Source organism: Macrobrachium rosenbergii, chromosome 4 (genome assembly GCF_040412425.1).
Source record: "Macrobrachium rosenbergii isolate ZJJX-2024 chromosome 4, ASM4041242v1, whole genome shotgun sequence".
Classification (NCBI taxonomy): Eukaryota; Metazoa; Arthropoda; class Malacostraca; order Decapoda; family Palaemonidae; genus Macrobrachium; species Macrobrachium rosenbergii.
The window spans coordinates 55982912-56010181 of NC_089744.1; the positions used below are offsets into that span (position 1 = coordinate 55982912).

General features: G+C 42.1%; 1 protein-coding gene across 1 annotated transcript in view; it reads right to left on the bottom strand.

Annotated features, from left to right (window-relative positions):
* LOC136834838 (ankyrin repeat domain-containing protein 27-like) overlaps positions 1–27270 on the bottom strand; it is a 139028-nt gene that overhangs the window by 3842 nt on the left and 107916 nt on the right. The window contains exon 11 of the mRNA XM_067097619.1: positions 13422–13645. Within this exon, the coding sequence (XP_066953720.1) occupies positions 13422–13645 (224 nt within the window). The remainder of the gene's footprint in view (positions 1–13421; positions 13646–27270) is intronic.

Sequence of the window (27270 nt, forward strand, 5' to 3'; positions counted from 1 at the left end):
TTTTATAAATAATATTGTCGTATCAGTATTAATTGCTTTCTCCACTGCAAAATCGAATTATCAGAAGATGAATTATCGTAACTCGAGCATTACCTGAGTATTTTAATAGTTTTATCACAAAAAGTGCATTTAGTCATGAAAATGAGATGAAAATACCGTAATTAGTAAAAATTTCTCAGTGAAAAATACTGCGATTGGGCGAATTTTCTGCAAATAATGGGTAGATACGTTCCACACAGAAATCCGTGAATAAGTGAGCCCACAAAGCGTGAGAACGCGAATGCGGGGGGTTTACTGTACTGTACTGAAGTGTTAAGTACTGTATACACTAAAAATAAAAGAATGATCTACAGTACATCACTCTACTATGGCCAAAAATTATAAAAGAACATCCACTATAATATACTGTAAATGATTAAATAGATGTACTGCATTCAGAAACAGTATAGACAATTTTTAATCACAATTTGTATTTTTCCTAGGTATACAAACCAAAGCCTTCGATATTAAGAGTATCTTTCAGTGTGAGCTAAAAATAAGTGAAACCTGGGTAAGAAGGTGGTTATTTTCCTTCGACCACAGGGACTGAGCTGGTTGGTTGACATGGGATTAAATATGAAACGCTCTGGTTGTACATCTGGGAAAATACAAATTGTTATTCAGAATTTATTTTTTCCTACAAGAATACAAACCATCGCCTATTTTTATAGAAGAATTACTGTACTCCTTAGGTGGGAGGTCAGTCCCATTCAACTGACTGGAATTGAGAACCACCATGGAACTGCCATAATCCCAGTTGCCTTGCAAGTACGAGTAGTCATGACTCCTGAACCCCTACTGGTCTGGTGAAATAGTTGGCCAGAGTAGTAGGGCCGTGGGTGTGAATGCCCCTCCTTAGGCAAGAAGGGATTACTCAAGTAAGGAACCATTCAGAGAACTTTGACATCTGCAGGAGACGTCATGTAGGAAGGCAGTTTTGGCCTAGTAAAAGCCAGAATTGGACGCTGAACTAAACTACCTAGTCCTCTCTCCCCCATTTTTTAAGAGAGAGGACAAGGGAGATGCCTCCCAGTCATCAACTGGGAGAGGATGCCCAATTCCAGCGTGTACTTTGGCCCAGAGGCCACTCTTGAAAAAGGGAATAAGGATGGAATGGAATTCATTCATTCCACTTCCACCTCCAGACTTACGCCAGACTTAGGTGCATCAGACTAGGTACTGACCTTATCCAAAACACCATCTCTGGTACAAACATCTCTGGCATGAAAGTGGTGGGGAAGAAGTTTGCATGATCCTCTGAAGACAACAACACTCCCCAACCCACAGATCAGGGCAACCTTCTCCAAAAACCACACACCAGCTGTGACCATAGCAACCAAGCCCAGTAAGTGCCTCTGGAGTATACCAAAGGTTACTCTGTATATGAGACCAAGGGTTAGCAGTAAGCCATAATTGCCTCCCTGGACCTTTCACCTGCAACAAGTGAAATTAACTCTGAAAATTGCCACTCCAGCACAGTCTGCAAGAAACCTGAAAGAACGGGACTGTCCAGTCTCATCCAATCCTTGGAGGCCTGCCCTGCTCCTCCCTCAGCCACAGAAGGAGACCTGCCAGAATTCTACTCCCTAGGGCATTCCCAAACCCTTACCAAACCATATGATCATCTCAGAGAACGCATGAGACTTTGAGACTAAATAAAACTGAGAAAGGACCATGCCCTGGCACAGCTTCTCTAACTCCCCTACCCACCATGCAGCTAGCAGCACCTATGAGAGGGGAAGAGTTCAAAGAACTCTCTTTGGAAAAAAATTGCTCAGACCATGCATGCTCCAAAGAGCACATTCAATCTTAAGCAAGGAAACAATGCAGGTTTACTCCTAAAACTTCTTCAAGATGGCTGGAAAGGAAAGCCTTCCCCACCTCCCACACAAAACCAACCCACAGACCAGGTAAGCAACTACCAAGCAGGCCACACAACCAATATATCAAGCAGGTCACGCAAGCCCCCAACCCCCACCCTGTGCAACCCTTAGAAGTCATGGTGAGAAAGGTTGCTCTACTCACTTGTCCACTATGATCTTCTAACCATGGATTGACCAAGAGAACTATATAACCCCCTGCCAGTGGAAACCAATCTGCAGACCATACACATGACTAGCAAACAGCCCATGCAAACCCTCAATGGGCCACCCAAATCCTTTGCTGTGAGACTCCAAAGGGTCCAAAGAGTCATGGTATGAGGTGGACTCATGCACCAAGCAAATAAGCCAGGCAGTCTTGGCTCGATGTGAGACCAAGAGCTCACTGAGAAACAAGACAGGAGCAGACCTCAAGTTTAAAGCAGGCCCATCACCATCTGTGACCAAGCACCCTGCCCTCCCCCGAAGGGGACAGGTGTGCAAGAAGACTGTCGAGACTTCTTACATGAGGACTAGACTTCTCCTTTCTCGATGCCTTCCTGTGTGGAGAAAGAGAATGGGGTCAAGGTGGAGGTTGACAGTGAAGTAGAAAACGAAGAAGAAAAGGACTAATGGCTCTCAGACTCTTCCCTATGCTGTCCTTACTCTCCTTGCACCACAGTGCTGGTCAAGTCAGGAACCAAAGACTGAGTCACACCTATCGCAGGAATCTCCACAGGAAGGATTAATGCAACCGGAAAACCATTTTCCATTGCAGCAGTCTACAAAGCCAAGACCACAATAACCATCAATAACTACCTCTGGAAATCATGAAGGCCTTCTTCCTCTGCCAGGTTAAATTAGGAAGGCCATGAAAGAAGGACTTGGCAAACCCAACTCCCACAAGGAACTTCCATAAAGATTAAGCCTTATGGACACCTGAAGGGTCAATATTATTAGTGTACTGTATAAGTCAGAGAATGACACAGCTGCAGATGAACCTTTCATGAGAAGCTCCAATGTTCCTAGCAAATCCCAGACAACTTTTTAGCAAGGAGAAGTCTACTCGTATAACAGAAAATTTCCTTCAAACAAAATTAACTAGAGTAGTCATTACTTGAGACATAATTGCCAACAAAGGTGTTCACATCTTGGTAAGAACAAAATGCAGGAAGCCCCAGAATATGTATTTAAATGAAAGAGAATGCTCATCCAAATCCAAGTTCTCAACCAGCAGTCACAACAGCAAACGGTAGCATAACTGTTCTCTACCATGGCCTGATGAAAAGCGAGTGTGATGGTCAATGAATGAGGGATACTTCCCTACTCATCCCCTATCTCCACTTGTTAACCAACTGCTTAAACAGCTTGTTTTGACTATTGCCAGCTCATCCTGAAAGATACTCCTATGTAAAATATAATGATTTGTATTACCAAATGAACAAACAAGTCTGCACCAGGTTCCTCTTCAGCTAACTGATCAGTTGGCTGAAGAGGACCCAGATGCATATGGTCAAAAGGCTCTATTTTATGGCAGACTTATATTATTTCTAAATACAATATTTTATCAGATACATTACTGTGGATATTCTTTTGTAAGACAAAGAATGAGTGATGGATCAACAAAAGGCACATAGGGAAGTCTTTATTTTATGTGACAGAGATTTGAATAATCTCAGTAGTTTGGTTTTGTTGTCATCAATGTATACATATGTGTTTTGGACTTTATACATGGACTGATGGATGAAATTTATGGACAATGACACTATGCAAGAGATGGACGCTAAAAGTAAACCTTGTATTTCACTCAAAGCATTCATTTTTCATTCATAATCCGTTATTAATCATTCCTACACTTATGTTCATGTTTAAAAAATAAATACGAAAATATGTTTGGGAAAATAAATAAGTTAAAGAACAAGTTAAGCAAATAAGATGAAAAAACACATCTCTAAATATCTAAGCAGCTTATAAATGTCTGCATCATCTTCCCAAAATTTCACACATGAATTTTCAAATTAAATGTGCCAACTCTGTTGCTGATCACTATTAAAAACTGCAATTACTACTAAAAACTGCAATTTAAGCAATGTACCAAAGAATGATTATGTAATGGATTTTAATGTTAATGCCAGAAATGTATTGTGATTAAGAAGTTCTTTTATGAATTCCTGCAAAGTAAAGGAAATCCTTTATAATACTAGTGAAGATACAAAAACCGTAAAATCACAGATAGGTGGTAGTCTCAAGGTTTTTTTAACAATGTTTTGATGACACCATATAAATATGGTCAACAATATAGCTGACCCATAGTGGCATGATGTACTGTGTTGACAGTGTGTTAATTTATGATTTTATGTTTTTGGTAATGTTCTTGCTAAAATAATGTAACATTATTGTGTTACAGCATAGATAAATCTTCTTTCCTGACGTTGTTAAAATGTAACAAGTTTATGTGATCTTGTATGTGTGATAAAAGTTGTAGAAAGCAACTCAGGATTGTTGTTCATTCATGTGTTTGGAATATATAGAAGATTTAGGCCAAAGGCCAATCATTGGGACCCATAAGGACATTCAGCGCTGAAAGGGAAATTGAGAGCAAAGGTTTTTATGGTGCAACAGTATGAAAACCTCGTGGCTGCACTATTAAACAATTGTTAAGGGTGCAAAGCAAGATGGAAGAGAATATGAATGGAGGTACAGTAAAAGCAATGAAAGGGGTTGCAGCCAGGGGATGAAGGGACACTGCAAAGAACCTTAAGTGATGCCTAGAGTGCACTGCATTAGGTGCACTGATGGCAGTAACCCCCTTTGTTTATGTAGATTCGTGTGTTTGTGCCAAGTGCGGATACCATATGGCTAGCCATTGCCTCCTATACATACCATATACAGTATATGTACTTGTGTATCATGTAATTTTCCAAGACCTAATTTGTGTGTGTGTGTGTGTGTTTATGTGATTCTTTCTTCTCATGCCAAATAAGGGAATAAAACCTTACAGCAGTCCTTGTCTTTATACAGACACTCAATTTTCAGGCACCTATTTTGCCACTTCCTCAAAGTGGATCCCTGATTTGCACACTTATAGGAAGGTGTGTTCTGTACTATCTTCTGCTTTCACCTATACCAAAGGAAATGTGGATTAGGCTGTCACATGGCTTTACCAAACAATACTGATATTCCATGCCCAAGTCATGTGAGTTCTACAAGGCATTCCTTCAGAGAGAGGATTTTTGGACATGATCCTTCATTTTTGGGCAGGAATCTATCTGAATGATCTTGTGATAAGAGTACCTCATTCATATTACCAACTATGCTGATACACCTTAGATTCCAAGTTAATTTTAATAGTTTACCTTCTCTACCTTAATTAAGATATAAGCATGCAAACAAAAATGGAGTCTGTGTTAGCATATTACACTTAATGTATCTGCAATATAAAAAGTTTAATAATTACAACGACCTTTTGAAATTCAAAGTTTGCTAACTAGTACCTATTATTCCATCTTAGCAGACGTTCTTTATTTTATAGGCATACTGATTTGCAAATTGCTATAATGGGCTATATGGGTTTATTACCTTAGCAGCATCAGTGCCATAGTCTTCCAAGATATAATTAAATTCTGACTTCATCTAATTTCTTGTTGAAAAGCCCTTTTATTCCTAATTCCCTCTGTAAACAAGAATTTTTACAAGGACTCAAAACATCATGATGCCTTCGACAACACACTAACAAATATCACTTAAATACTGTACTATTACTAATGCATTCTTAAACAATAATTCTCCAGTCAATGGTATAGTGTTACATTTTTTGAACACTAAACCATGATTTTTTAAAGTAAATTTATTTTTCGTAACTATACAAACCTGAGGTCCTGTACATTAGGAATTACTTACAGTGGAGATGGACACGGCCATTGAACTTTCAAACAAGGTGGTTAGGCAGTTAACTACCGTCCGTTAGGCTGGAGTCCTACCCGCCCAGATCTGTAAGTTTACTTGTGAACAAAGGTTCTGGAGAGGAGAGGTGAGGCCTTCCGGACTCACTAGTTGTGCTTAAACACATCCCTGGCTCCTCCCCCAAAGGCGGTACAATCCACTAAACTCCGCCTCTTAGGAGGAGTCACCAGGTGAAGTGCGAGTTGACACCTAACAGCTGTTCACATTTTGAAGTTGTAATTGTCTAAAACAAATAATTAGTATGTTTACCTTAATTTTCTCCTTGCTTTGTGGTTACTTTGAGAGTGCAAATTTAATTTTATATTAGAAATTAAGAATTGAACTTGTTAAAACAATGTAAATTGTACATAGATATTTATCAGTGTATTATTTGACTTCTAATATTAGAACGATTTATGAATTCAAGGTCTTCTGGTCTTCCTAAATGTATTTCCTCTTGTTTGATCTCCTCGGTCTTGGGGGAAGGGTAGGAGGGTGAACTAGACCTTGAGTCGGAAGGCCTCACCTCTCCTCTCCAGAACCTTTGTTCACAAGTAAACTTACAGTTCTGGAGAGAGAGTCTCAGCCTTCCGGACTCACTAGTTGTGCTCACCAGATACTTCAGGGGGATGGAGGTGCAGTCCAGCAACGACTGCATCGAAAGACCCCTGTAAACCGCGGAGAGCATAATAAGTGCTGAAGACTGAGTTGCTTTTCCAGTTCATTCTCGCCATTATTTCCTGTAGTGATATTCCGTTGTATAGCAGTCTTGAGGAAGCTTGCCCTCTTATAGAGTGAAAGTTAGTTGATGGTGTCGAAGCACTTGGGTCGGCTCTAAAAATGCATTCTCGGAACAGTTGTCTCATTTTTTGTAAAGACATAATTTTGAAATTTTCATCTAACCAAATGTGGTCTTTCCTGTCAATGTTCCTTTCCCGACAGATTTTATTAGTGTATTCTAGGTAGAAGTTTAGTTGTCTGACCAGGCATATTTTCGTCCTGTTCGGAAGTCTCCTAAAACTAATCTCCGTAGGAGTATACCTGTTATTTTGGTTTTTGGCCATGAAGGAAGGGTGGTTACGTAAAATTATGTGTTCAGGAGTGAATGTGCTCCTAGATATGCTGAGGCTGTTGAACTGATTAGCCCTTAGAGGACAGGCTAGTGCCACGAGGAATAGTGTCTTCTGGGTTAGGAAAAGTATTGAGTCATCTCTAGATGTATTGAGAAATGATAATACTTTGTCAAGATCCCATCCAGGAAATTGGTGAGTGTTCCTGGGATTTCTCCGATTTACTCCTGAAATCATGGCCTTGATGTATTTATCTTCTGCTAGACAGTAATTAGGAAAGTAACCGGAAAGAACTGGACCCAAGGCTGCTCTGTAGCCTTTGAGAGTGTTGCGAGATAATCCCCTGTTTATGACTTGATTGAAGAATAAGATGACTGCAAGGAGGGGAAATTTGTTGTTTTCTCCATATTTTTGATGTATGAAAGATTTGAAGCTGTTGAACAGGTTTTGATATTTGTTGTTGGAGCTATCCCGCAAACTGACTACTATTTTAGAGCAAACTTCTGGAGGAAAGACACTAGGGAGTTGATCTTTTATATTTTGAAGGCGATTAAATTGTATTGGTGCGTTGCTGAGTGTGAGGTAGAGTCCTCGTGAACTATCTGGCAATCGTCTATGTTCACTTTGTAGTTCTTGTGTAGCGTTGATACTGATTTCACTAGTGGAATCCATGGTTCTGTTTCCTGTGATACGGTGCAGAAAAGCATGTTATTGCTACATTCATTATGTATCTTGAAGGCTACTTTATGTAATAGGTATCCCGGGGAAAAGGCATAAAGAGGAGTTGGACCATTCCAGCTAATGTTTAATGCATTGTTGCCAAGAGCTTTCTGGTTGGGTAGAGAAGAACAGAATTCTTTGCATTTTGAATTAGAACCGTTTGAGAAAAGATCTATTGTAGGGAAAAAGTCCATTTCTGAGCATATCAAATTAAAAAGTTTATTACTGAGGCAACTTTCTGGGTGTATGTAACTTAGATCTCTTGAGAGTGTGTCAGCTATGGTGTTATTTTCTCATTTAATCCATTTAGGAGGAATGGATCTGTAACCTGAATTGAAATATCCATGGAATCTGTGCAGGAATTTGAGTTCAAATTTGCCATAGAAGGTATAATGCGAGCAGAAATTTAGTGATCCTATTAACATTTGATAGAGTTTCAAATCAGACTTTGTTAAGTTGGAGAAGATTCTGGCCAAATTCATGCATTTCTCTATGTTTTTCTGCATAAGTCTCATAGTTTTATTTACTAGGTCGTAATGTACCCCTAAAAATTCAATATTTTGAACTGGTTCAGTAATGGATTTGATGAATGATATTTTCCATCCTAAATTTGATAATATCTTAATTACTGTTAGGACATGAGATTTGCATTTGTGAAAATCACCTGCTAGTATTAGAATATCATCTAGGTAGTTGATCAAAATATTGTATTTCTTCCTTATGTATTTGATTACTGTGTACATAATTTTTGAAAAAATAATATATGGTGCCGTCTTTAGTCCAAAGGGAACTACTTTCCATTTGAACTTCCTTTTACCTAATTTAAATGTTAAAAACTTTTGACTACTTGAGTGTAAAGGGATATGCCAGTAAGCATCTTTTAAATCTAATTTGCAAGCCCAAGAGTTTAAATGGAGGTATGGGAAGATCGTATTAGGTTTTAACATGGAAAAGGAGGGTTTTTTAATCATAGTGTTAAGCACTTTCATGTCAAATATAAGTCGAATAGTCCCATCTGGCTTAATTTTATAGAAGATATGGTTGGAAAAGTAAAAGGAAGTTCTGGGAATCTGTTCTATGACTCCTAAATTCAATAATCTGTTACTTTCTTTTTCAAGTATTTCCCTTTTCTTAGAAGAGTAAAATCTTTCTTTGCCAAACCGTTTTAATGATCTATGAGCTTTTAATCTGTTAGAAAAAGGAAGTCTCACGCCTTTACTTATGATCTTGCATGCAAATGAAGAATTGGGAAGATTTCTCCAACTAGTAATTCTATTAATTAAAGACCTACCTATCTCACTTACTGGGGCCCACGACTTTTAACCTTCTTTGTACTTGAGGATTCAACATATTGTATTACTGGTTCTGAGCAGGGCTCCAAGCAATCTGATTCGGAGCAAGGCTCCAAGATCTCTGGTTCGGAGAAAAGTTTCTTGTTCACTGGTTCGGAGCAAGGCTCCATAATCACTGGTTCGGAGCAAGGCTCCATAATCACTGGTTCTGAGCAAGGCTCAAAGATCACTGGTTCTGAGCAAGGCTCAATTATATCTGTATAAAGGAGAAACTTATTACTATTTCTTATCTCTGGAGCCTGAATTATTTGGCTGTCCACCTTGACTTCTTCCCCCCCTAAAGTTATTCCTTTTGCTCCCTCTTCTGAATGAGTAGTACTTGTTCCTGAAATTAAAGTTCCCTCTGAAAAGGTTATATCTGTTTCTATGATACATGTTCCCAAAGCTAAATCTACCCCCTCTAAAGCTGCCTGCCCCTCCTCTAGGGAGGGGACCCTTCCGAAAGCAAGAAGCAATGTCAGTTTTTTGCTCATCTGTTAACCCTTAAACGCCTACTGGACGTATCATACGTCGACTAAAATTGTCTGTTGGGTGCCAAGTGGACGTACCGTACGTCGACTACAAAAAATTTCAACCTTCGGTCAACTTTGACTCGACCGAAATGGTCGAAAAATGCAATTAAGCTAAAACTCTTACATTCTAGTAATATTCAATCATGTACCTTCATTTTGCAACAACTTGGAAGTCTCTAGCACAATATTTCGATTTATGGTGAATTTTTGAAAAAAACTTTTTTCTTACGCCCGCATGGTAACTAGGCCGAAAATTTCATAAATTCTTTCGTCATTTTGTAGTAATTTTTGCACCGTTCTATATTAGCCATTACATAAAGTTTTATATATGAAAATGTGCGCAATTTCATGTACAATACAACAGAAAATAACTCATGGTTGTAGCTTTTATCAGTTTTGAAATATTTTCATATAAATCACGATAACTGCCAAAATTTCAACCTTCGGTCAACTTTGACTCAACCGAAATGGTCAAAAAACGCAATTGTAAGCTAAAACTCTTACATTCTAGTAATATTCAATCATTTACCTTCATTTTGCAATCAATTGACATTCTAGTAATATTCAATCATTTACCTTCATTTTGCAATCAATTGGAAGTCTCTAGCACAATATTTCGATTTATGGTGAATTTTTGCCCCCTTTTCTGGACTGGAAAGCAGGCTGAAAGGTGCGCATTTCCGGCAGAAGAAGAAGACTGTGTTCCCACAGGCATCCTTCAAAGCCTGGGCCTTCTTAGGGGCCGAGAAAGTGCTAGCCTGACCCGAAGGTCGGGCTGCAGTGGCGTGCAAAGACCCAGCATCCACCAACTCTCTAGGAAAGAGAGAGGCAGAACCCAGCAACGGTCCATTCTGTAGGGTCATTGCCGACTCAGGACCTACAGACCTGGCGATCCAAGTCAGGACAGCATCCCTTCTCTTCAACACCAGGTTTGCCCACAGGTTTGCCATCTGGTGGGCAAGGTAGGAGATGGCTCTACCTCCAGACTGAAATAGTATCCTGAAGGCGGAGTCCTCTCTAGGGACAAGAGCACCTGAGGAAGCAGCCACCTTGGATACTGTGAACAACCACAGATCCAGCCAGGAGACTGCCTGGAGGGCCGCCATGGCAGTAGCCTCCAGGCTCGCTGCCTTTCATTGCAAGAGGAAGACCCCTTCCAAAACAAGCTGGTGCAGCGAGAGACCCAGGCCTAGACAAACCAGGTCTGGGTCAACCTGCTTGGTTAGCAAGGACCCCTCTAAGGGCATGTAAAATCGCTTCTGTCAAGGCAGAGGGGGAAACAGCTTGTTCGAGTGGTTTGCCTGAAGCAAATTCTCCTGCCAAGAACAAGATTATTCACCTGGTCAAGTACCCCCTTGGCAAGCGAGGACCATGGCAGCCCCACCAAAACCTTTGGTTCCTTCTTAGGGCTCCAAAAGGTTTCAAAGCATGAAGGACAATCCACAGAAGAGGCTGTGGCCCCTTCCCCGGGATCATTGTGCTGACGAATCAGCGCAATGATCTCTGCAAAGGTCCTCTGTATTTCGGGGGTGTCCACATCCTGAGGAAGAGGACCCTCGAGTCCTTCCAGGGTGAGGTCCTCCCAATCTACATCTCCCTGCAATTGGGAGAACCTCAGCAGACCCCTTAGATCCTTCCTGAACTACTTGGGTGTACGACCGGGTCAATCCGAGGACCAAGCCAGGAACGTAGGCCTTCATAGTTGAACTCTGGGGAGAGGACTCTCCAGAGTTCCTCCTGTCTGTCTCGTGCCTCCCAGTAAAACCCCAGGAGGTTGAGGGGACAGGTGAGGAGGATCAGGCACTCCCACCAGTCGTGCCAGCGGAACCAGGGGGAGGGGCGGGCCACATGCGGTTATCAACCCACAGTGATGACAGCAACACAGGTCCAGGAGAGTGCTTATGCCTCAGTGAAATGCTGTCCCAAGGAGAGAGTAGATGTTCACACGAGCTAAGCCGAGCCGATCATGTTCAGTGGCTGGACGGTGTTGAACACACGGCTGGCTGGCGAGAACTTGCACTGTCTTCTTGACATGTCCCAGTCTTCTTCAAGGCCAAAACCTTGCAAGAAGACTGGACAGGCAACCCCCTCTCTGTCTTTCCAGGTGTTCAGACCCTCGAGACAGAGACACCAGGTTGGGAACCTGGCCAAGCACTGGTGGTAGTGCCAGCAAGAAGAGCCAAGACACCTACAAGATCCGGCTCTTTCTCTAGCCCTGTGCTTGAACTGGGGCGGTGAGAGGTCTCTCCGGCACCAGTTCGGGATACTCGAGCCTCCTGGGAGACCCGAGTACTCAAAGTGACTTGCGAACGGCACCCAACACAGCTCGAGCCTTAGAAGAGGACTTCTTAGGACTGGCGATGGGAATGCAAACAAAGGTTTGCTCGCCCGCGGCTCCCAAAACACAAGACCCTGGTGAGGCAAGTGATTCGGTTCCTGAGCCCAAACGCCGGGAAGAGCCAACAAGAAATCCCACTGCTTCCCCCTGTGGAGGGAGGCAGTTCCTTAGAAGCTCCGTGGTGGGACTTCCTCTTTGGGGGGGAAGAGGCAGCCTTCCTCTTCTTCAGCCAACGAACCTCAAAAGAGGAAGGGGAGAAAGTGGCAGACAACAAGGATGAAGACAAAGTTGATGAAGATGACAACGACGACACCTTACGGGACCTCTTCCTTGACTTCTTCGTCATCTTCTTCAAGATGGCGGTCAAGTCCCCCATCCAAGAGGGAGAAGCAGACATCACAAGAGCAGCAGGGACAGCCAGGACAACAGGAGCAGTAACAGCAGCACAGAGAGCAGAGATCATAGGAGCAGCAGGAGCAGGAACCATCATATGGGGCACAGAGGAGGTGACCATCATAGACGGAACAGCGGGACCACAGCGAAACCTGGAGGCAGGGGCACCGTGTGCTGGGACGCCAGGACAGAAGTAACTTGGGTAAGGAAGTGCAAGGATACAGTCACTGGCATATTAGCGAACGCTGTCATTGTCACTGGTGGTCGTGGTGGTAGCAGCAGCGTGGGTCACCACCGGAGCGCTCACCAGATGCGAGAAAAGGATTGCCAAGCTGCATCTAAATCGGGTGCCTGCTTGCCAAGGAACTTTTAAACTGCCAAACTAGAAGAAGAAAAGGTCGGGTTAGTGGAGGGAGACTTCTCACTCCGAGGGAAAAATTTCTCCCCCGGAGCGAGGAGAGGCCCCCAAGAGGAGGTCATCCTGATTGACCACTCCCCGTCATTCTATGCCTGACGAAGCGAGCAAAGAAGACAAAGGAGAGTCCTCTCCTGAAGGAGAGACAGCCAGAAGGGGAAGCTTGCCAGGAGAGAGAAACAAGGACGAAGGGTTAGCCACCAAATGCGTAATCAGGGGCGTATAACCCTCAGACAATACCTTGGCAGCGTTCCTCCGATAATGTTTCCTCCCTTCAAACTTCACCCACTGCTCAGCCAACCAGGAACAACAATCTGTACAAGTAAGAGTCACATGAGCACACACGCCCCCTGCATGAGGATCAACTTCAACATAAGATCTAAGGCTACCACATTTCTTGCCGCCAACCCTAGGACACACACACACACACTAAGGGAAGGCGATCTTGCAAGCGAGTTTGTCTGATTCGTGGGTTTGCATTATAAAACTCACAAACACACACATATAGCACAGGCAAAAACAAAGATAGATAGATCCCACCAAGAAAAAACAGCTCAACAACAATCAGGGGAAAGAGTAAGAACATGTCTGCACTGCTGACGGCCGAAAGCAAATTGGAATGTTTACATTCAGGCAGGCAGGACTCCCGCCTAACGGACAGTAGTTAACTGCCTAACCACCTTGTTTGAAAGTTCAACGGCTGTTTCCAGCACCACTGTAAGTAATTCCTAACGTAAAGGACCGATGGTTTGTATATCGTGCAGGAACAAATAGTAATTACCTGAAACTCTGCGACCTTGTGCTATCCTGTGAAGGTGACATGCTCATACGATCAGATCTACGGCTAGGCGAATTCCTGTCAGTAAGCTGAGTTTCTGATAGTGCTTGTGTTGAAAGCTGAATCTGCTGCGTTAACTGATGAAGCTGCAAATCTAGTGCTGTAATGTCTCCTATACTGCGGCTTGATCCTTTATTTTCAAATCGTGATTCAATTTCATGGCTAACCTGGAACAATGATTTAAATTTCAAAATTAGTTACAACAAAAAATGTATTTTTTTATGCCTTTCTTAGAAAAGCTGCATTTATTTTACAAACTAGAGTGATCCGAGATATGACTTAATCTCTTGCACATTGCTTTGCCAACCCAATGAAACTGAACTTAATTTGCAACACATGAAGCTCATTTTCAAAACACAGTATCATTGTAATGATAGCTAGGAGAATATTAATTATGAATAGCGTAAATATAAGAGAGAAAAAAAGAAATGAGAGAGAGAGAGAGAGAGAGAGAGAGAGAGAGAGAGAGAGAGAGAGAGAGTAACAACACTTCCTGTGCCATGATTACATAGCAAAACATTGGTGCGAGTTTAATCTAAGTGCAATCATTAAGGAATGTTTAAACGTCTCACCTGTGAGCTTACCTTTCAACTCTCACTGGAACTTAAAGACTTCTGGTGACGTCATTAGTCCCCCCTATGAAGGAGGGGATTAATTCACCTAATTACACCCAAAGGGACGTCGTTAGATAAGTTCCAACCACTTAGGACGTCTAACAAGGTGGGACAAGAAGCAATGGTCCGCCTATTGCGGGATGGGTATTTCCTTTGAAGAACCTTCAAAAGGCAAGGAAGGAAGGAAGAGAAGCAGAACAGAGAGATAGAAAAAAGCAGATAGAAGATAGAGAAGCAAAGGAGTGAGGTCGTGAGACTCACCAGTTGTGGGTTGAGAAGAAAGTAAGGCTCATACTTCAATTTGTATTCATACTACTTAACCTGCATATATATTTAACTTGTATACAGTATGTACAGTGTTATTTTTACTAGTGTGATAATGAAGTAAGAAAACTACACTGTGTCTTCCTAAGCCTCCTGGGACTCAAATGTTACTATAACAAACAAAGCCAGAAATGATAAAGCAACTATAAAGGAAATAATAAACCTCTTTATATGGGCAACTATGAAAGAAATAAAGTAAACCTCTTTATATGGGCAACTATAAAAGAAATAAAGAAAAGAACATGATAACATTTGAAGGCGATCAGAACATTACAAATGGTGACTACATCATTACATCATCTCTTAAATCTACTACCAAGTTCAAGTTCATAATAACCAGAAAATAATTAAACATAACTAATTTTAGATGTAATTTGTATTTTTCGTAGGTATACAAGCCAAAGCCATTTATATAGCTGTATCTTTCAGCGTAAGCTGGAAATGGTCACTGGAAACTTGGTAATAAGGTAGTTAACCAGGCAGTTAAAATTTGGAGTAGGGATGTACCCCTAACTCACTTGCCATCACACTCACTTTTTTTCAGTCACTGGGACTGAGCAAGGTAGTTGAGTTGGATAAGTATATTAAAGGCTCCGGTCTGTATACCTAAGAAAAAGACACGTTACTTTTAAAATTTGTAATTTGTTCCTGCAGGAATACAAGCCATCACCCTTTTATTTAACCCTTAAACGCCTACTGGACGTACCATACATCGACTAAAATTGTCTGTTGGGTGTCAAGTGGACGTACCATACGTCGACTAAAAATGCTTTTTTTAAATATTCGCGGAAAAATAATTATAGGCCTAGTTTGTGAAAGGTTTTAAATCACGCGCCTTGAGGGATGTTGGGAGTTCACGGATCAAGCTGTTGTTTTGTTTATAAGCGTCACCCAGACGCGCATGCGCGAATTTTCTCCTTCCCGTACCAGAAAGCATCAGCGCCGCATCGTCCGAGAGCGATTTTTTGACGCATCCGTGTTTTGCAGAACTTTGGCGAGTGTTTGCGTATTTGTGAGGCAACAGGACGTTTGCAGAGATGTCTCAACGTCGTCAGGACCGTGAAAGGCGCATACTGCCTGTCGGTAGTGAGCGTGTGAGACGAGTTTTAGACTGGGATGCTGGAGAGGGACCAAGCACCCAAGATGACCCAGCTTCTCAACGCCGTGTTTTGCGGCCACGTGTGACCGAAGGGGGCCGAGGACCACATCCTGTGCCTTTTACGACCCCTAGGAAGCATCGGGGTGTCCTGAGGGGCATCCGTAAATTTTTGAAAAGAACTTTTTCCTTCGCTGAAAATCCTGGCATTTCTTGAGTCACCTTGTGGTAATTTTTTCGCCATTTTACATTATTCGTTACATAAAGTGTTATACATCAAAATGTGCGCAATTTCATGTAAAATACAACAAAAAATAAATCATTCTTTTAGCTTTTAACAGTTTTGAAATATTTTCATTTAAATCACGATAACTGACAAAATTTTAACATTCGGTCAATTTTGACTCAACCGAAATGCTCGAAAAACGCAATCATAAGCCAAAATTCTTACATTCTAGTAATAATCAATCATTTACCTTTATTCTGCAACAAACGGAAAGTCTCCACGAAAATATTTCAATTTATGGTGAATTTTTGAAAAAAACTTTTTCCTTCACTCCGCTGAAAATCCTAGCATTTCTTGAGTCACATTGTCATAATTTTTAATTTTTTCGCCGTTTTATATTATTCATTACATAAAGTGTTATACATCAAAATGTGCGCAATTTCATGTAGAATACAACAAAAATAAATCATGCTTTTAGCTTTACCATTTTGAAATATTTTCATATAAATAACGATAAATAGAAAAAATCAACCTTGGTCAACTTTAACGCGATCAAATGCTCGAAAAACGCAATCGTAAGCCAAAATTCTTACGTTCTAGCAACAATCAATCCTTTACCTTCATTTTGCAACAAACGGAAAGTCTCTGGCACAATATTTTGATTTATGGCGAATTTTTGAAAAAAATTTTTTCTTTCCATCCACTCGCGCGAACTCCGCTAAAAATCCTAGCATTTCATGAGTCACCTTGCCATAATTTTTTCGCCATTTTATATTATTCGTTACATAAAGTGTTATACATCAAAATGTGCACAATTTCATGTAGAATACAACAAAAAATAAATCATGCTTTTAGCTTTTACCATTTTTGAAATATTTTCATATAAATAACGATAAATAGAAAAATCAACCTTCGGTCAACTTTAACTCGATCGAAATGGTAAAAAATGCAATTGTAAGCTAAAAAACTTACAGTCTAGTAATATTCAATCAATTTCCTTCATTTTGAAACAATTGGAAAGTCTCTAGCACAATATTTCGATTTATGGTGAATTTTTTGAAAAAACTTTTTTTACGTCCAAGCGTTATTTAATTCATGCATCATTTTGTGATAATATTTTCTCTGTGTTGCTTTAATCGTTTTACAATCTGTTATATACCAAAATCATCGCAATTTAGTGTACAATACAACTAAAAAAATTAACTCATTAGCTTTAACCGTTTTGCTTACAGCGATTTGTATACAATTATATACAAGTTTTTTTTTTTTCGCTGTCATATATTCCAATATTTATATATGATAATGATATTTTTTTTCATTTCTGATGGTTGCATACTAAACTTCAGGCAATGAGAAAAAAGGAGCCAAAAATGAACTCTTAATCTTAAAAACTAAGCGTGCTGTGATTTTTGAAAAACTTTTTTCCAAAAAATTCATCGCTATCTCCCGAATGCACGCCGGCATATGGGAGACGCTTTTTGTAAATAGGGCTTCGGCGTTTAAGGGTTAAGATACTTACTCCTTTGGAGGGAGGTCAGTCCCCACAATTGACTGGAGATGAAAGCCAGGATATAATTGCCATGATCCTGGTTGTCTTGCAAGCAGGGAAAGTTGACCAGAGTAGTAGGGCCCTGGGCCTGAGTGACACCCCAAAACAAGAAAGGATACTCATGTAGGAAAAATTTCAGGGTATCATTATATCTCCCATATGGGACTTCATATCAAAGGCAGTTTAGTTCTGGACTAAATTACCATGTTCCCACTTCCCCCTATCATTGACAAGAAGAGGATGCCTGAAGTGTACTCACCTGTATCTAGTTCAACTCTAGCGAATACTCTGGCCCAGACACTATTCCCGAAAGAGTATGTAAGGATGGAAGGGAACCTAATCATTCCTTATCCACACCTCCAGACTTATACCTGGCCTTAGGTACATCAGATAAGATACTGGCCTTGTCGAAAATGTAGCCCAGATGACTATGCACCCTGTTGTGCAGCTACCACAGGTCCAAGAAGAAAGTGTCTAGGGATTTGTGGGTAAAGGCAGTCAGTATAAGCCAGACACCTGCCCTCATTACTTGTTAAACCCAAAAGTTCTTCCAAAAAGCAAAGGACAGACCCTGCCCATACTTTGTTATGCCTCAAACAAGAAGGGAGGCCAACCTCCTCCTCCTCAGAGGTGTAGGCTCATCAGATTACTTCACATAGCCAGAAAGTGTTCCTAGACAATTTCTTCTTGCTCTTACTCACACTAATGAAAAGGCACCCACACTTCTGTCTCTGGGAGTGGGTTCTTTTCAGATAATACCAGAGTGCAAACTGGGCAAAGCAACATCTCATTTGGGTTTCCAGTAACGAAATCTCAGAGGGAAGGGATCAAGAAACTCCTGAATCTCTCATCTGGCATAGGCAGATTCTGAATTTTCTCTGCAAACTCTGGAATGAAGGAGAATGCAAGAGAACCCCACCCTTCCAAATACCAGATGAGATATGACAGGCCATGAACTCCCTCATCCTTTTTTGCATAAGCCAAAGCTAAGAGGAAAACAGTCTCAAATGTAAGGTCTCTGTCTGAAGCCTGAGACAGAGGCTTGAAAGACACCCTGGTAAGACTCCTAAATACCAGAAACACATCCCACTCAATTCCAGAAGGAGACAAGACTATTCAAAACTCATCATTAACATAGACAACTCCATTGCAGAGGAGAGGTCTAGCCCCCTCACTTTGAAAAGCTGAGAAAGACCTAGCAATAGCTTTTTACTGCAGAGAATGAAGGTGCTTGTCTTGGCAAGGGTAAATAAAGAAGTCTGCGATCTGATGAACAGACACTCCGACCAACTGCAAAAGATGGCCCACTTTCCCTGATACACATTTGCTGAGAAATGTCGAAGGTACTCTAATATTAATCTCCCTCACAGCCCTGCAAAAAGTCTCTCTTTCTTGCAAGAGACACTGGATAACCTTTAAATGTGAAGCTTCAGGGAAAGCACTGTGAGGTCCCGATCAGTCGCCAGGACCCTCAGGGCATCCTCACTTCAAAAACAAAAATCTGCGCAACGCACCAAGTACTCTCAAGAAACACAGATCCAGCACTCCTGATTCAAATGATCTTTTACACATTTTTCAGAAGCTACTTTATGACACTGTTAGACATTGCAAGCTTTCCAACCATATGTATTGAACTCTCTTTCCAATTTGTATGCTGTATAGAAATGCTAACCATTTTTCCAGGTGTAAGAATATACATCTGGCTGTATATAGATATCTCTGTTCTTCCCTAATGTCAATGTTACTTTTACATTTGCAACAGTTCTTGACCTGTCCGAGGTTTTGTGTCAAATCAGAATACACCTTGACTTTGCCTCTTACTTGCCACTCATTATACTGGTCTGCCTCTTACTCGCCACTTATTATACTGGTGAACCCGAAGATGACCAAAACTGCCAGCCTACCCAATGACAATGCTGCCACCTTTCACAACCCACAACCCAGAGGCCTGGTTCTTCAGAGCAGAGACCATCTTCAGGTCTAAGATCTCCACATCCTGCAAAGCTGACGCCGTCCTCGAGTTCCTGCCAGACAACGTCTCTGAACAAATCACGGAATGGCTCACCGACCAAAAGACCACCATCACCTACGAAGTGCTGAAGGACCAACTAAGGTCATCCTTCAGCATGCCACCTGCCCTCAAAGCAAAGGAGTTCTTAGGCAATGTGGGGCCAGAAATAGGAGACCAGCAGCTGTCGCAAGTCTACAAGCAACTGCGGCAGCTAGTTATGATCCTCGTCACACGTGGCCGCCCAGAGACTATGTTGGACCTTGTGAGAAAGGTCCTACTCACCAGATTACCATGTCAAACAGTCGCGGCCATCCCCAACACATCAACCATGGACCCTGACGAGTTCCTGAAGATGGTCGATGCTGTTCACCTGGCCCCACACGTCGACTGAGCCTACACAACCACCCATAGCAGCAGCTACCCATAGCCACAGCAGCAGACTCACGCAGAGACGGACAGCTCCCATACACCGCTACCAGAGCTTCGGGTGGAAAAACAAACCAAAGTACAAACCCAAAACAGAAGAACATCCTAAGGGTTTGTTTCTATCACTGGAGGTTCAGGAATGAAGCCTGAAAATGTGAAAACAATCTCCCACATGTCAAAAAATAGGCAAAATGGTTGCAGTAGCAACCTAACAAACTCAACGTCAGTAGTGAGCAAACCAGTTGCCTCGTAAGAGAAACTGTGCCTGCTTACCGCTGACTTTCTTCCAGGCACAGGCCTCCACGTGTTTTTTTCATAGCAGACGAAAGATCAAATACGGAGTTCCTGGTCGACACTGGCGCATGCAAGTCGTTCGTACCAGCTAACCCACACGAACACCTCATTCCAACCCCCAGCACTCTACAGCAGCAGAGCCCTGCTGAAAATATTTGGGAAGCGGACCATGAATCTGTCGTTCAGCGGGAAGCAGTACAACTGGACGTTCATCAGAGCAGACGTAGCATCGCACTTTTAAGAGCAGACTTCCTAAAAGCCCACAACATGATGGAGGACGTAACAAAACAGCAGCTAATCAAGCAACCCGCTCCCTTAGCCCCACTCACTCCGACTCCAGCACCAGAGATAAGTCGCCTCTTACAGGAGTTCCCGGAGGTATTTAAGGACAACCTGCAACAAGACCTGACCAAACCCGCAAAGCACCATGTCCAGCGCCACATGGTCACCAAAGGACCCCCAGTGCAAGCCCGTTTCAGACGATTGGCCCTAGAAAAATTCGCCTACGCCAAACAAGCTTTCCAGAACGTGGAAAAAGCAGGAATATGCCAAAAAGCCTCCAGCCCCTGGGCATCTCCCCTTCACACCGTACCAAAACGTGATGGCACATGGCAACTCTGTGGCGACTACCGGAGACTCAACATCAAGACAGTACCTGACAGGTGCCCACTGTCGAACTGCCAACATAACAAACCGGATGGAGGGCGCCAAAATATTTACAAAGATCTACCTGCTGATGGAACACTTCCAAGTCCCAGTTGCAAAGGAGGACATAGAAAAAACTGCCATTATCACCCCCTTTGGCACGTACACCTTCAACTACAGCTGCTTCAGCCTTTGGAACTCAGGTGCGACCTTCCAACATGTCTGATGGGCGAAATCCTGGGCAACCTACCGTTCTGCGTCATCTACGTCGATGACATACAGTAATCACATTCAGCCCCAACATCAAACAGCACATGAAAGACATCAGGCGGGTCCTGCAAATACTCAAAGAAAATGGACTTACAGTCTGAAAGAACAAATGTGAATGGGCAAAACCAGTAGCGGAATCCCTGGGACACCAAATAAGCCCCAAAGGCATAAAGTCCCTCCCAATGAAGGCCTAAGCAATCACTGACTTCCCAAAGCCAACAATAATCAAAGCAGTGCATGGGAATGATCAACTATTACCACCATTTCATATCCAACCTTGCTGAAATAATGACTCCAATATATGTGATTGCTTAAAAGGAAAACCTAAAAAATTATGCTGGTTTGAAAAACAAGATAAAGCCTTCATCCTAGCCAAAATATATCAATCACCTCTGCTTCCACACTAATCTTTCCTTTAACCCATAGGTCCCTCACCCTAACGACGGACATGGGCAGCACAGCGATGGGCACATCGAACAAGACACAGACGATGGTTGTCATCCATCGGCATTCTCCAGAAAGAAGTTATTGCCAGCAGAACTAATGTACTCCACGTTCGACCAAGAGTTACTAGCAGTCCACAGAGCCATCCACCACTTCCGACACATGCTAGAAGGACAACAATTCATGGTGCAGACAGACCACCAACCATTGGTACACGCCTTCACCAAAAGTGGCGATAGTTGGTGAGCAAGACAGCAGTGTCATCTATCATCGACAGCCGAACACTCCTCCACCATCAGCTATCTGACAAAGATGAGGTCTGGGCTTGTGGTACGAAGGAACTTCCCTTCCAAAGGTGTATGTTCGGACAGCCATTACCATAGGTCCAACCTAATTCGGGGCTAAGGGGATAAACAAGTATCCAGAAGTCAGTTGTCCAGGTAAAGACTGATGTTCCAGAACATGAAGTCAAATGCTAGAGGAGTGAGGACTAGAGAGAAAGCTTGCCATAGAGAGGGCAAAATGCAGATCCTCACACCAGAGCACCCCGTACTGCCAAACGGACTTGAGGTACTCCCAGACTCCAGCGGGGACATGGAAGGATACTTCCTGCATAACTCGGGTCTTCATCCAGACGCCCTTGGAGATTGGATGAGAGGATGGTCTGGTTCATGTCTATTCTGAACTTCGTCTTCTATTCTCATTGGGCGGGTGGGTTCCGTTCTCAGCTAGCACTCTGCTGGCCGCGAGTTCGAATCTCCGACCGGCCAATGAAGAATAAGAGGAATTTATTTCTGGTGATAGAAATTCATTTCTCGTTATAATGTGGTTCGGATTCCATAATAAGCTGTAGGTCCCGTTGCTAGGTAACCAATTGGTTCTTAGCCATGTAAAATAAATCTAATCCTTCGGGCCAGCCCTAGGAGAGCTGTTAATTAGCTCAGTGGTCTGGTTAAACTAAAGTATACTTTATTCTAAGAGAAAAAAGGGGCGTTGCGTGCAGTGTAGATTCGCTGATGACTATACGGACTTGCAGACAACCGAGGGAACTTGCAGATCATCCCAACTCGCAGACAACCATGCGGATTAGCTGCTGACACTGCGGACTCTGGCAGTCAGCAGACACTTCAACATTCGAGCAGACTCTATCATAATGGACTCGCTCACACCAAGTACAGGCGGAAGACACAGACGGAAGACACAGGCGGAAAACACAGAAGCCTACGCACAGGCATAACTGCAGGTTTGTCAAACTGAGACAAATCCCTCTGCAGAACAGAGACAATTCTCTCAACTGTGTCCTGAGGGAAGAGGTGCTGTAGGCCCAGAGGTGAAAAGACTCCCTTAGCAGAAAAAAAAAGCACCCGAGCTTTCTCTTTTGAGATTTCAAAGTAAAGAGCGGAAATCTCTAAAAAAACATCTCAACTGTCCTTACTCGCTCAGGACAGGACTCGAGAACTGTAAGACCTCTATCTTTTTAGACAGTGCTCCTGCTGCCTAGGAGGAGGGAGCTTTCTTCACGAAGCTCAAAAACAATGGACATAAATGTCCTCATCTGTAAAGGACATGACTCCTAAACACTAACTACCATGGAGTTGGCACCTGGTACTGAAAGGAGGACTCTCTATATGCAGACGAATGCTCTCTGTATGGCACTCAGATGTGGGAAACTGCTGCTGAAGAATTGGTGCCAGGTTACTGGAGACTGGCACCAGTCACTTGAAAAAAGTGGAGCCAGATGCTCAATTGGGAACTGGAGCTCAAGAAAGAACCACAATACATTCTAAAAAAATGGTAGTCGTCGAGCATTAATGAGCCGAGCACTCAGAAATTAGTGTCGAGTGCTTAAGAATTGGCACCGGGCACTCAGGGACTGGCTCTGGGTACTGGAAGGCTGGCACCGGATGCTTGGCAGCCACCACCAAACTCTTGACAAGTGGCGCCAAGCATGCATAGCCAGTCCACAGGCACTCGGGAGTTGGAACTGGGTGCTCAGAGACTGTGACTGACGTATGTCACTCAGGCAAACACAATGGGCGCTTGGCTGCTGGCGCCAACAATGCCAATTTTACAATAAAATAAAGTTTTATATATACTTACCCAGGAATTATATAGCTATTAATTTTCCATGTACAGCAGCCTAAATTCAAATTTGGCGGGTAGCGCTTCAATTGCTGTGTGGGTGCACAGTACTGCCCCCTAACGGCAATACTAGGAATGACTTAGCTAACCACCTCATTCTGTTTTATGCCTAATGTCCATCAGAGGGAAGGAAGGAGGGCTCTGATCATGTAATTACTGTGTAAAACTTTATTTTATTATAAAAATGTCATTTTTATATAAGTGACTTACCCAGTGATTACATAGCTGATTCCATTGATAGGGGATGGGATCATGGACACATTCTACTCTAAAACATTAAGTCATGTAATGGATTTGAAATAAAAAAGTTGCAAGCATTGCAAACAATGCTTGTCGTTTCCTATCAGTTAAGAGAGCTACTGCAGGTGGATACTGCCTCTGGTTGGCGCTCATCCTAACTTGTAGTGGTGTGGCGGTAGCTAGGGAAGTGCTCCGACGGCTAGCAAAGCACAGTAGGTGCCCGCCCTTACCCTGGGCGCAGCACCAAAATAAAAACAACCTACACTGAAATAACCACAACCCATCACTAAGAGTGGTAGGTGCTTCAGGTACATTGTACTCCCTGGTTCTCCAAACTCATCACCTTACTGAAAAGGTGAAGAGACAGCAGGAGAACATCCTGTGCTTCCTTCCGCGATGCCATGCCATTCGCTAAATATGGTCTCGAGGTATTGGAAAATTTTGAAACTGTTTAAGCTTCCATAAAAATAGTGAGAAGCAAAGATCGCCTATACTTCCGGTAGGCTGATAGTAGAATGGACGTGAAGAACATATAGCATATGAAAACTAAGGAGGTGGAGGCTGTTCTGACGTCGTTAGCTTCGCTTCAAAGTAGGCAAAATGCACTCCAAAAAAGATGGAGGACAACACATCTAGCCACGACGATGATCGGAAGAAATATGCACCCAAAACAGCAGAATGGTCAATATTTGGAGGGTTTTTATTATGAGAAACTCAATATAAATGCAGGATTCGTTGTTTTCAAGACACCAAAAGGATTAAACGTAATGTTTTCTAATGATTTTCGACGGTATTTCGGACGACGCCTGTCCGATGACGATCGGAAGAAATATGCATCCAAAACAGCAGAATGGTCAATATTTGGAGGGTTTTTATTATGAAAAACTCAATATAAATGCAGGATTCATTGTTTTCAAGACACCCAAAGAATTAAAATTAAAGTTTTCTTATGATTCTCGACAGTAATGTTTGGGATGACTTGGTGTCAAACACATACGGCGGAAGAAAATTTACATTCGCGGATTTTTTCATAGAGCAATATTCACTAATTACTGATTTTTATTTTATTTTCATGACTAAATACATTTTTTATGATGAAAAAATTATTTACTAATTTTAAAATATTGTAACCATAGCAAAGTATCGATAAAAGTTAAATTAAAATCCCGTGAAATCATAAAACTGCTTATCTCTCTCTCTCTCTCTCTCTCTCTCTCTCTCTCTCTCTCTCTCTCTCTCTCTCTCTCTCTCTCTTGAGATTTAAGTAAGGCTAACCACCCATATTTTTCTCTGTATTGCATATATCCTTCAAAAAATATCGATTACTGTAAATAATCATGAAAATATACTAAAATCCCATCATCACTTGTGTGACAATTTTTTTTATTGCTTTGATGTAGGCTTATGACGATACCTGCTCGGGGGATTAGAAGTAGCCAATAACAGAGCTCGTAGCAACCCGTTCTCTCCATGACGATACGCTATTGGCTGGCAGGACTGACAGTAGCCAATAACAACTTGTAACAACCCCCTCTTCCCCTTCCCGCCCTCCTTGACGACATTCTATTGGCAGGAAGGGTGGGATTTTAACCAATCACAAAGCTTGTACCTCACGGGCTTTGCATACACTATAAAGAGGGTGCGTAGTATTTTTTTTTTCTCTCTCTCTCTCTCCATCGTGAGAGAGAGAATGACTGCATAAGATTTTTCTAACAAATGTGTGGGAGATGACGACTAACTACGTTTGTATGATATATAAATGACTTACCTAATAATACGTGCTAATTTTCAAATATTAATAAGATTAAATAATAATAAAGGGATTTTGACAAAGGAAAAATCTATTTCTGAGGAAGGTCCCGTGTCACCCGGTGAAATTCCATTACAGCACGAATTTCTAGGTATAATAATGCTAGATATACCAGAGAAAAGAGCTTTCAGGAAAGCTGGGGTTACTACCCCCGTCGAGCGTCTTCTAGGAAGACGTCGGTATAAAGAAGGGTGAGTGAAATACCACTACCACGGAAACATACTCGAAAGATCTCTCCTTATCAAAACCCCGAACAGAGCGGTGAGCCGTTACAGCCCCTACACTCAACACCCGCCAGGGGCAGCGACACCAGCGCCACCTACCTCATTCCATGCTAGCACTAACCCCAGACTTGGCATGTGCAAGTAGGGGGGAGTACTAGGTGAGCCAGGGAGGGTCACCGGGTGACACGGGACCTTCCTCAGAAATAGATTTTTCCTTTGTCAAAATCCCTTTTCTGAGTTCAGTCCGTGTCAGCCGGTGAAATAGTGATAGAGAATCATGCCAAGGCTGCAACTACAAGGAAAAAAAAGGGGTAATCTGAAGAAAAAGGCAAAATTTTACGAAAATAATTTTAATCAAGGAATCTCTTTCATGTGAGAGAATACTAAATCTAAGGCACATCAAAAACTTAATACTATGAAACGTGGGGAAGTCCCGACACGACGGGGAAGAGGCCCTAAAAATCTTAAAATTACTTAAAGCAAATTGAAACATGAAATGTGCATAAGATAATTGCAAAATACAACCTTAAAACTATACACGTAAACTTAGGCTAAACACGTAAGAGACAAGATCAATGAAAATTAACATATACAGAACATATACATATATCTGGGGTACATGGAGCCAAAATAAAAACCGTCCAGTACCCCACAAGAAAAACAATCATAACATGTCAGATTACACTTTTCCATCAACAGATACAAGATACATCAATATGAGGAGCCAGGCAGTGAGGCATAATCAACCAGGAGGATAAGCAGAGAAGTAAATGAGGCAGGCGGGGGGGGAAAGGATAGGATAAGGATATGATTAGTTAAGGTGGGAGATGACACTTCCCACAGCTATGGTAGAAAATTTCAGGGCTTGAGCGATTTTTAAATAGTGGCGTTTAAACACTAGAAGTGATTTCCAACCCGTAAATTTGGATAATTCTGAGAAGTCCATATTATGAAAGTAATTAATGGAAGTAGCAACTGCTCGAATATCATGAACCTTAGGAACTGAATCTGGGTTGGCCTGTTTAATGAAATACAGAATTTGTTGTCTTATAGCATTCAGTGAAAGAGTACCACCTTTCTCCCTGATAAAAAGAGGACCCGACTTACTCTGTGGAGTTCTTAAAAGGTAAGATTTAAGTGTATAAACTGGACATAAAGACTGGTCTTGAGGAAGGGGCACCACCTTCCAAGGAGACCATCTGTCCTGTGGGTCTTCGTTCTTAGCTAAAAATCTAGGGTCAGGGGAAAGGAGGACCTCTCCAGACGGGAGGAAGTTCACAAAATTATCACCTCTAGTGAGAGCCGACAGCTCTGAGATTCTAGCACCTGAAGCCAAGCTAATCAAAAATAAAGTCTTCCTTAACAGATCCTGATAAGAGCAATGAAAGTTATCCAACTCTGATGCTAACTTAAGGACGTCATTGAGAAACCACGTAACAGAATGTGGGCGTGATACTGGTCTCAGGAGCGCATGCTC